The following is a 12,112-nucleotide window of genomic DNA, read 5'->3' as shown; positions in this document are numbered from 1 at the left end:
TAAAAATGATAAAAACGGAAACATATTCAAATCAAAAACCTCGATTTCCACATCCGATTCCACTTTGGTTTTCTCGTTGAAGCAGCTAATCAGTTTTTTAGCCCTAGATAGAGGAGCCACTAAAAACAATCAGAACGAAAATATGGTAAATATTCTTTTTTTTTTTTTTCAAATGCGAAAAAGAGAGACATATTTCCGCAATTCCTCGCTTGTCTTCTGGTCCTTCCTTTGCTGTCAAATTCCGATGGTAAAAGTTCAAGTTTTTTCAGTCAGTACTCAGTCCGATGCCATTGGATTCATGAGCCATGGTTGGAAGAAAACAAAACACACATTCAATCTCTCTGTTTTCGCTCGTGTAGTTGAAAAAAGAAAGAAAATTTCCGTTGTTCATGGACAGGAAAATCGAAAAACAAAATAACCCAACTACAGAATAGAACTCATTGTCCGAACAAAGAAGAAACAAAATCTCCCTCCCTAAAAAAAACTACAACAAAAGCGCCAATCTTGTGCAGAATTATACACAAAAAGAAGAAAGAGGCAAAAAATTGTCAATGTCCGGGGCCTTTTTTACTAGGCCCAGACGCCAACACAAAACTCAAGCTTCTAAAAGCACTGCTACTTCTGCTGCTTAATGAATTCACTTGGTGGATAAAAGCTACTCCAATTGGCTTCTCTCCGATTGGCTTTAGAATTCTGCCCTCAACAGTTAGCATCTGCGTCGAAGCCACCATTAACAGAACACCCACAAGAAAACAGAGATGCTTGGTTGATTCTGTGGCCATTGCCATCGCTCTCCTCTTAAGCTGCTGATTTGCAGTGTTTCGTTGGAGAATTTTAGAGATATATATATATATAAGGGGAGGGGTCGGTTGATTTTGGATTCTGAGGACGGTGTTTTTATTTGACTCTGTTCCTCTGCCTTCCAATATTCAAGTTTTTCAAATACTCGTGAAAAAATTGGTGGAATATTGAAATGGGTTTTACGGCGAAAGTTTTGTTGCTGTTGGACATTGACATTTTGTTACTAGATTAAACAATACGCCTCACGTTTACGTTACTTGCCAAGGATGAAGGAACAAAATTTCATTTATTCACGTGCAAACCGACGGCAAGTTTTGACTTTTTGAACGTGTGGATACCGAGGCTACATGGTCGCATTTAATTGGTGCCGATTTAAGAGAAATTATTTGAGATGTGTGAAACACAACTTACAAACCATATTTCGATTCTTCATCCCTTGGGTGAGTTGTGTTGTGGGATGGGGACAAAAAAAAAATCAGCGATTGCCAGTTGGGGAAGGTTGAGAAAATTCGGACGGTTTGAATATTGGTTTGAAGAATTTGAATGGTGTTTTTGATTGGATTCACCTAAATTTCAGAGGGTAATGTCTTTCTATTGGGCTTCCTCGATTTGACAACTACCTTCACCTTCATCTTTGTCCCTACCACGTTGTGCTTTGTGCCGTCTGAGAAAGGCCTCGACTTTCCAGATACAATGCCTTTTCACTAATCACTCTCGTCAAAGTTAAATAATGAGGGATAATATTAACAAATGTTTATAGTTAATAGTAATGCAGCTACGTAAATCAGTAAATTTCAAGTTTTCCCCCAAGTTAGAGCATGAATTTTTTGGAGACTTTGTGAAGCACGTCCAAGAGACTGTCCAAATCGGAGGTCGGCGAATGAAAACTACACATTTCGGAGGTAAATGCAAATGAAAACGGGATCCATATGTCAAAACAAAGCAATCAAAATCTTTTTGGGTTGTCAAAGTTTTGAACATGCAGTCTAGAATCTCCACGCCTCCCTTTGTCACTTCACAAGAGACAGGCGCCCACAAAAGCATCCCTCGTAACTCCATCGTCCCATTTTAATCAAGTTAATTAAACTTTGGCCACAATTTGCGTGACTTTTGTTTGAGTAATTCAAGCCATAACTTTTCCAATTTCCTAACGATCCATTATTTTCTTGCAATCACGAAAGAGTTTAGAGAGGAAGAATTCGAATATGATAATAGATTATTATATTATTTTAACATGTACTCGTTCTTGATACTTTAATCATTTTTTTGGCTTGAAAATTTTAAGTTCACTTGTCACTATATATTTAAACATTACTCTACGTACACATCTTCGATCCATAGAAAAACTTAGCACTCGTGATCAGCCAAGAGGGTTGCACACAATATTTATTTACGTTAAAAATTGAAAGTATAATTTATTGCAACCCAATCATGAGGGCAAAAGAAGTTCTGCTTCTGCAGGCTCGTGATGGGATTGCTCTGATTCACGATGGGAAACGTCAGAAGGGATGAAAAATGCCACTGCTAAAACGCAAAATCCCACTGCTCGTTCGATTTGTCGTCCCTCTCCTTCACGGGTTCAGATCGAAGCATCTCTTGAAATTCCATATCTTGTTGACTTTCTACATTATTCAACATCGCCTATTTTCAATTTGGTGACCCTTTTGGCAGCTCACCCACTTGTCACTTTTCAAATGTTTCCGTCCAAAAAAATTTACACACAGTTATTTATTACATTGGATTGGTGGGTTGTTTGAGTCCTGTTAAATCAGAGATGACGATATGCTGTATCTTTCAGAAAAGGGCACTCAAAAAAAGTTTCCTTTTCCTCTGTATATAAATATAAATGCTCGTTTCAACGACATCTCGAGGCGCAGGACGACACATCGGAAATTTAGAGCAGCCAGTACTGATGAAGGTGTTCGGAATCACCTGTGTCACCATCATCATTTTTGTGGTCATCTCAGTGATGTGGTTGATTAAGGAAGCGGAAGGGGGTCGGCCATTTTTCGACACCCATTTTTCCTCTGCTTCAGCCAATGCCTTGGAGATCACAGCGCAGGCTTATTCCGGCCCCAGCAAACGAGGCATTGGTCATCGGAATTGACTCAATGTTGATGGCACAATCTGTTCTGTTTTTTGCTTTTTCTCCAAGGCTATTTCTTTATTGCTTTTTTTTAATGTTGATCAAAATGGACGCCAGGTGATTCTCTTTGTTTGTTTGGTGTAGTGAAAGGAAAGGTAGCAACGGATTGCTTCAAAACTTTTCATAAATTTGGGACCTGATTTATTGGTATAAACAGTTCGGGTCCAATTCAAGCGCCACATTTTACTTTCAAAGTTAGCAGCATTTTTTGGTTGATGGGTATAGGTTCCCAGAATAAAGCAGAAATATACATGTAAACGTTTGTCATGATTGTCGTGTAAAATATATATGATATGTTCTTTGATTTATTATTACTGTTATTATTTTCTTCTTTCAGGAAAGTTATTTAATTTTTTTTATTTTAGTATGACAAGTATGGAAATAGGATCCACTTGGAGAGAAATAGTTATGTGTCTTAATCGTTGGAATTAAATTCATGTTCACGATCTTTAATTTAGTTTAAATATACATTTTACATGTTTTTCATTCAAAGGATTTTAACTTGCTACATAAAGTGAATGTGAATCATTTTAATAAATTGATGACATGTATTTACTTTTTTTTTACATGAATAAATTGATTTCACTACTTTTTTTTAGCAATAAATTTATTTCACTTTAAAACAATTTATCAACATATATCAGTCATGAATACAAACAAAAAGGTAAAAATATCTTCGCACGTTTATATATATGACAAAATAAGTTGAAAAATACTTGGCTTCACTAGAAGGGGTAACTTTATCCTTGTCGTCAAATATTTAATGGTGGTAAAGACAAAATTGTTCCTTACGGGTGGAACCAAGTATTTTCCAAATAAGTTCAAGTAATTGCAAATATAACATCTTTTCTTGTAAAGATTCTCAAATCCACCTCAGAAATACTAAAAATATACGAGAGTAAAAGGAAAATTATAAATAAAAAAAAAATTGTCTAAATAGGCACATAAAATTTTAAAAGATTTTTATATTTGTAAAATCATAATCTTATTAATATATTTGCAAATGTGGCAATATAATATTGCCACATTTTTCAGGAGCTTCTCATTTTATAAAATATGTACACATATGAGGTGAGAATTTGTAGTCGTAGCAAATTACTAAGCTAACGTACAGAAAAAAGATGTATGATATGTACTAACAAAAAGCCACTCGTATACTCAGTAGAAAATTTCTCGACTATAAACAGTAGAATTTTAGTTGTACAAGGTACACAACCTAATTTAAATTGATTTCAACCTGTTATGATCAATTTACTAACTTAGATATTGAAATAATTCTCAAATATTGGTGATATATTAGGTGATTCTGAATTTTTCATACTTGTTATTGATTAAATAATGATTGAAAATTTATTTTAGACGATATGTAAAAATAATTATTGAATACCACATCCACGAAAAATTAGATTTAGATTTTGCTAATTATTACAATTATAGAGTCGTAAACTCTTGTTAATGTCGAAATATAATTTGGGATGTGTATTTATTGAATCACGGTGACGTCATGGGCTTCTGGAGGGGGGAAATATCTGGTGGGCCATTCATCAAACCCAGCCCAATAATTAAATGAAACCATAAACTAGGGTTAACCGAAGGCCTATCCACGTAAGCTAAATTAATAGTTTAATTTGACAATAAGATAGCAAAATATTCCGTTAAACAAACTAATCATTCCATAAAGATAAAATTATAAACAAGAAAAAGGGAAAGGACATTAATTTGGTTTTCTTTAGTGTACATAAAAGGAAAATGATTAAAAAAAGGGAAGAAAAAAAAAAGAAATAGAGAAAGTGTTTGTATGATAATGCCAAAAACATCGTTTTCGGGAACGATTCTCGAAAATATTGCTTGGAATCTTTGTGGCAAAAAACAAAAAACCGCAATAATAGAATTATTAATACGTAGCTGTAATATAAAGCAATGCTAAAGTTACTTTACTCCCAACTCCCAACCACTTCACTTTTGCCCTTTTTTTTTTTTTTAAACTTATTTTATATATATATATTTCGTTTTTGCCTTCTTTTTATGGAGTTTCTGTTTTTCTATTTTCTCCCATCCCATTCTCAGTGACCAACCAACCAAACCCATTTGTAGTTTTCTTCCCGAGTCAAATCCACAAGAACAACCTTTGCCTAACATTTAACTCATCCCAATTCTTCACCCATCTATTTCAAAAATTTTAATTTCATTCCTATCATTTAAATTATTTGATAGTTTAGCATATTTAAGGTTAAAAAGAATTTTTGGTTCACGTATTTCTATTGATATAGTGATTTAGTTACTTACGTTCAATTATACTTTTAAATTTATAACAATTTAGTTCCTCAACTTTAATATGTGATAATTTAGTCTCTATAGTTTAAAAGTCGTGGAAAATACTGTTAGACTTGATAGGATCTCTTATATTTTTTGTTCAATAAACTAACGAGAGACTAAATGTGTTTATAAATTACAAATATCAAATTGTTATATAATAAGAACACTTAATTTTGATGAGATTTGTTATCATAGGAATTAAATTATTATAATTTTTAAATTATATGGATTAAATTGTTACCTACTAAAGTTCGAGTACTAAGTTGTTATTCATTTAAACAGACATGGATTAAATTGTTACAACTTACAAACTAAATTTTATGGGCTAAATCGTTACTTCAATTAAAGTGCATAGATCAAAAAGTATTTGGTTAACCTACGTTTAATTTCGTTATACATATTCTCTCTCTCTCTCTCCCTGAAGTCTGACACTTCAATTATGTTATTGATGAAAGAGAAAATAACATTGAAGTGATGTTAATTAGCAAAAGTAAAAGTAAAAGAAGAGAGTATAATAAAGGAATGAATTATTCACCCTATGAGTAGAGTAAGAGGCTTAATTACCTGTATAAATAGCCACTTAGTAACAACAATGCAACAAAATAACTAATTATAATCACGTTTAGTTGGTTTTCAACTAAAATAAATAATATTCTTCAAGTTGAAGTGTGTAAATTAGTAACCCTCATATGTTCTAACTTCACGGAGAAATAAAATAAAAGAGAAGAGACCATGACCCAATTGAAAGAGGCGTGGTGAACATATTTTGGCTAATTGGTGAGCATACAAAATGGGGAGAAGCCTAATAATAAAATTGAATCTTTGTGCTTATTCCATTTACCAAACATACCATTGGTGGCAAAATACATATATATTTTTTAAGAAAAAACGATGTAGATTATGCAAATGTTCTAGAAACTACAAATTGTTACTATCGTGTGATCACGACCTTTTTATTAGAAATATAAGTGTTAATTAACCATTTGAGTTATGTTTATGTTTGACCACTATCTCGTAAATTTACATACTTTTGATTAATTCGTCGATCGATATCATGTTAAAAATGTGTTAGTCCTATTATATTTCTAACTGGACCACATTAACACTACATAAATTTTCGATTATATTTGATATCGTTCATTAATGTGGGAATTGTTGAGACTAATGTATTAAAAGTAGAACGGATGGTTTTAGAAAATTTTGAAGTATAAAAGTAAAAGTGAATTCAACTACAAAAAACGTGAATCAAAATAAATTATTCAAACTAAAAACAATTCTTGAAGTTTCACCACTAAACATATATCTACCTTATTTATTATGCAACTTTCGAAATAATTATTATCAACTTGAAAATAGTTTAACTGAGTTAAAGAAAAATTATTTGATAAAAGATCAAATAAATATTTAAAATCGTGATTGAAATTTATTTGTTAAATATTTTAAGGATAAAATTTATTTGATAAATATAAATAAATTGAAATGAGAATGCTATTATTGTTTACCAAAAATTTTCTAAAATCAGAATCATAAATCACTTGATCTTCTCTACAAAAATTGTCTAGAAATCAAAATAATAATTAGATATATAACCATTACTAGTATACCACTCTCTTGTTTTTAGATAATTATAAATATATATTACTGTGATGATCTTTTAATTAAAATATTAACAAATTTTAATTTATTTTATAACTGTTTTATTGATAGTAAATATTTATTTATTATAACAATGATATTAGTAAATAATAAATAATTAAAATAAAATTACATCAACCAAAATAATTTCTTGTCGATAACAATGAATTATATTTTACAAAGGAATAAAAGAGTAAAATAATTAATTTAAATGTAATTGACCACATATAAAAGAGAACAAGTGAAATTATAAATTAATGACGATGAATGTGTATAGCCACAAAATAAAAAATGAGAATGAAATTGACGTGGTTGCAGAAGAGGAATAAAATTATTCATTTGATTTCATCCCTATACGATTTAGTAAAGGATGAAATTCAAATTTAGACATATATCTATTAAGGACAATGGTATCACCCAAATATTTCAATAATATGTATGATATTATCGCATAATATTAATACCTTTAATTTTGATTTCAACCAAAAAATCGGTTTATTTGTCTTCTTTATAATTTTAACAATATCATCAACTAAAAATTAGAGATTCAAATTTTCTGTACACGTGTTATTCAACTCATGGAATAATATATATATATATATTAATGGCACAACGGCGACTTATTCCAAGAACTTCTAAAATATATGTATGGGCCATAATATTTAGATGTTTATTAATCAATAAGTGGTTAAGGGTAAAGGGGTAATTTCATGAGTAGATTTGTTGATTAAATAATAAATAATTATTAAGACATCTGCTACAGTTTAATTATCTTTCTTTCTTTTTGGTTTGTATAATTGAAAACTAAGTGTTTGGTATGCAAGTTTGTTTCAAATTTACTGAATTAATAGATCGAGTGAATATTTACTTTATAAATTTATTTTGAAAACTATTTTCGGATTATACGGTCAAAATAATATAATTTTGAAAATATCGTTGGTATATTTTCGGTGTTTTCAAATTTTACATTTGAATTTTAAAATAATGAATTACGCAAAAAAAAAGGTAACAAAAAACTATGAATTTTAAATGTTGATGTGGATAGAAATTCCGAGATCTTAATTTCATGTAAATATCGATGTTAATTGATATTTTTCGAAAGGTTATAAAAATAAAAAAAATCATAAAAAATATTTAAATGAATAAATAATCATTTGACCATTTTTAAATAAGTTAACGATGCTTAATATTAATATTTTAATATTTTGATATTTTGTCGATTCTTTTGCAATTCTATATAAACATCGATTTACCATTTATGTTGATGTCGATGGAAATGTCGATATGTGATATTTAATATCTATAAATATACATTTCTATATCATAAACTCCTTTCATTTTCATTAAAATTTATAACATATATATTAATAATATTTTAGATTAATTAAATATTTTGTTGGTAGGTATTATTTTTAAATTTGAGATCCAAGACGTCCAAAGAACGGTGAAAATATAAAATATAAAATATAAGCCTCCTTATTTTCATATTTGTGTTTGTGCCCGAGAATGAGCGTGTAGTTTGTTGCACCTGTATCCAAACAAGGTTTCGGGATTTAAGAAGCGTTATAGCGGGGATGAGGTGTTAACTGTGTCTGGAAACAAACACCCCCCAAATGTAAAATTGTGAATAATCAGAACGAGACACAACGCCAAGACACACACAGTTGGTCAATTGAGAGAGAGAGAAGAGAGAGAGAAGAGAGAGAAAATTAGAAAATAAAAATTAAAAATTAAAAAAGGCATCCAAGTGCATTCAATTCTCATCTTGTCGTCTTCGTAAACCTTCAAAACTTGTGCTTTAAGTCTTAACCACTCTTCCCCCAATTCCAAACCCAACTATCGTTATTTCCTCATCTCCGGACTCCCCATTCATCGTCTTCTCTCTTCTCTCTTCTCTCTTCTTCCTTTTCTTATTCTTCTTCTACCCATTTTCATTTTTAATTTTTAATTTTTTTCTTATTGGGTATAATTTCATCTTTATTAGCTTTTATGGTCACAATAAAAGCTGACCCACAATGCTTCTGCCAAAGTTCTAAAGTAGTGTGTCAATTTCACGATTTCTTTAATTAGAGATAAGGGGGAAAGGGGGAGGGCAGGGAATCTGAGGTTCTCAATTCGTGGGATTTGGAGATGAAGCGAGTTCTTGGCGATGGTGATGGTGATGGTGATGGGGATCGGAAGAGTGGGAAGAAATCGAGGGCGGAGACGGCGGAAGATTCCGCTTCCGGGAAGTCTGGGTTTGTGAATTTGGATGATAATTTACTGTTCGAGGTGTTGAAGCATGTGGATGCGAGGACTCTGGCCATGGCGGCGTGCGTGAGCAAGCAGTGGCACAAAACGGCGGAGGACGAGCGGCTCTGGGAGCTGATCTGCACCAGGCACTGGGCCAACACCGGCTGCGGCAACCAGCAACTCCGATCTGTAGTTCTAGCCCTCGGCGGCTTCCGTCGTCTCCACTCCCTCTTCATCTGGCCTCTTACAAAACCCCAATCGTCGGCCGCCGCCCCTTCATCCCCGGCCTCCTCTTCCTCTTGGTCTCCGTTTCCGGCGATGATTGGGTCGAAGCCGCCGGCCCGCTGGGGAAAGGACGAGGTCCATCTCTCGCTCTCCCTCCTCTCAATTCGGTACTACGAGAAGATGAATTTCAGCAACAGAGGCAGATGAGCGCCTCCATATATATTCACTCATTTTAACCATTTTCCCTAAGTTTGGCAATTGAAATTTCCCTTTCAATGTGTTTTTGGATTTGATCTGGGCTGTTCTGGTTAATTAGATCTGTATTATCCGCTATCCGGTTGTGTACTCTACTCTTATAAGGTAAATTTCTAACTTGTGTATCCGATGATATTTTAATTATATGAAAGAGAAGGTAAATTTCCATGAGTATGAGTATGAGTATGAGTATTTTGTGGTTTGGTGTGGTGTGTAAAATGAATTGGTGGGGGGTGGGGGGTGGGGGGTGGGGGAAGGGAAGAAGAAGAAGAAGAAGAAGAAGAAGAAGAAGAAGATGGCCAATAAATGGATTGGCTGTGATTGAGTAAATGATAATGAGAAAGAGAAGAGGAGACAGATGTAAAATTGGGAGGTGTGTGGCGGTGCCAGCCTAGTGTTGGGCGGCCCTTCGCACAAAGGAACACAAAATGCCCCATCACCTCCCAGACAAATAGCATAAGACAAACCCGTGAGTTGGCTTTTCGAAATTACACAATTGACAATACAATTACTCAAAACCCAAACCAAGCCTATGTAATCCAATTCTTTACTGCGCGGGGTATTTCTATTTATTAACCAACCTTATAATTCTCTTCTTACTTAATTACACCTTCCTGAATCCTGATGTTGTGTTTTTCAGAAATTTATTCAAAATCATTTGTCTCGTAAACAGACTATTTGTTCACCATTCTTTATTCCTGTAAGATTAAAACCCTTTAAGAACGTTGTAAATATAATCTTAAATCAGCAGTCATTTCTAAACTACACAAAATAGAAGATGAAATCATGTTTTAAATTGACTGATTTTATATGACATTATTTGTTTTCTTAGTGCCTTTTGTATTTGTTTGGAAAAAGTAATAATAAGAGCCAAGTAAGTACAAACAAATTAAAAATTAAAAAAAAAAAAGTAATATTTAAAAAAAGAAAACTACATCGTCATAATACATATTCGTTTAAATTTATATTAGCATCACAAATAAAATAGTAGTTTAAATTTTTTAAAGCTGTGTTAGGGTGTGTTTGATAGTGATGGTAGGAGGAGTGACTTTGGAAAAATAGATTTAATAATAATTAATTTTCCAAAATCATCATGTCTTAAAATTTAATTTTAAGTAATTTTACGTTTTTCTAAAATCAATTTTTCAATTTGACAAGAAACGTGTTTTTTTATACAATTCAGTTGTAACACGAAGCAAATTAGCATTAAATTTCAAATTTAAGTATAAGAAACATGTAATAGTGCTTGGCAAATTACATAATTTATGTTTGATATTTTATATTTTTTTATGATTCAGAAACAATTGTTATGAAAAAAATTAAATAATGGTACCGCCTTAAAAAAATGAGTGTGTTAAATTAATCAATTTGAAGAAAATAGGAGATAAAATTTTTGGTGCATGAGAACGATACCAGGAATATAAAATCATTGTTAAAATTGGTAGAGGATAAAATTAAAAATAATAAATTTGTTAGTAAGAGATACTGATTCCCCCCGAATAACAGATGTTATAAATGAACGTATTTTAATAAGTGTCTAAAAAAATTAATGCAATAATTAATTTGATCAAATATATAAATGGAAAGAATTATGTAATAATCATCCGGTGCCCTAGGAAGTGATGCACCGTTGGAGACAAAATGGAAACAATTGGCCCCAAACTTAATTCTCACCCACATGACTGTGATGGTTCAATTTCGTTTCGGGCTAAGTCCATCTAAATATTTCTTTGTTCTATTTTTCCTTTTTCCTTTTAAGGTATTTCCTTTTTTTTTTCTTTTTAATACGTGCCAAATGACCCTTTTATTTTATGGCGGTGATATTCATTTATGCCCATCTATTCTTTTGTACTATCGTGATATTTTACATGTTTCGGCATTTGAAAGAGTGTGACGATGTTGGAGATCATAGCTATTATGGAGGGCTTGCGAAACCTGCTATGTCGGATGTCGTACTTCATTAGGAAACTGATTCGATTGAAGTGATGAAGTTGCTGCGTAAGGAAGAAGAATATCTTATTGAAATGGTGTGGGTTGTCAACGAAATTACGAGCTTGAAGGATCCTTGTAGTGTTTCACTTTTAGTTAGATAGATAGAGATGAAAGTTGTTGTGCCAATCCCTTTGGCGTGGAACTCTTGAGAAATGAAGATTTTTGTTAGGAGCTTGATATCTCAGGTTGACTAACCAATATAGCCAGGTTATCTTTTATCTTAATACAGTTTATACTTTAAAATAATAATAATAACAAAATGATCATTTAGGGCAGTGTCATCCTAATTATACAGTTTTCATTTTGATTACATACTATTTAATGCACCTCAAGCTTAAAAAAAAGTATCTAAATGCATCCAGTTAAATGTCTAGTGCATTGCTCAAGTACCATTCATCTTCTAACAAATAATTACTTAATACTATGGTATCAAACTAAGCTCCTCTATCAAGTGCAATATGTACAATATGTATAATGATCTTTAATTGACATGCTTATTGCGTAGAAGAG

At 32.1% G+C, this 12,112-nt stretch overlaps 1 protein-coding gene across 1 annotated transcript; it reads left to right on the top strand.

Moving 5' to 3' along the window:
- The first annotated feature begins 8,728 nt into the window (after positions 1-8,728).
- SLY1 (F-box family protein) lies at positions 8,729-9,784 on the top strand. The gene has a single exon (XM_022295976.2). The coding sequence runs from the start codon at positions 9,029-9,031 to the stop codon at positions 9,560-9,562; it is 534 nt and encodes a 177-aa protein (XP_022151668.1). The 5' UTR covers positions 8,729-9,028; the 3' UTR covers positions 9,563-9,784.
- The last annotated feature ends 2,328 nt before the right edge of the window (positions 9,785-12,112 follow it).

Source organism: Momordica charantia (genome assembly GCF_013281855.1).
Source record: "Momordica charantia cultivar OHB3-1 chromosome 11 unlocalized genomic scaffold, Mcharantia_2.0 BLBB01000011.1, whole genome shotgun sequence".
In the NCBI taxonomy this organism is placed as follows: domain Eukaryota; kingdom Viridiplantae; phylum Streptophyta; class Magnoliopsida; order Cucurbitales; family Cucurbitaceae; genus Momordica; species Momordica charantia.
This window is presented reverse-complemented; position numbering and strand designations above follow the sequence as displayed.

Excerpts from the sequence above, each read along its gene's own strand:
- SLY1 (XM_022295976.2), top strand. The coding sequence starts at position 9,029 with ATGAAGCGAGTTCTTGGCGATGGTGATGGTGATGGTGATGGGGATCGG.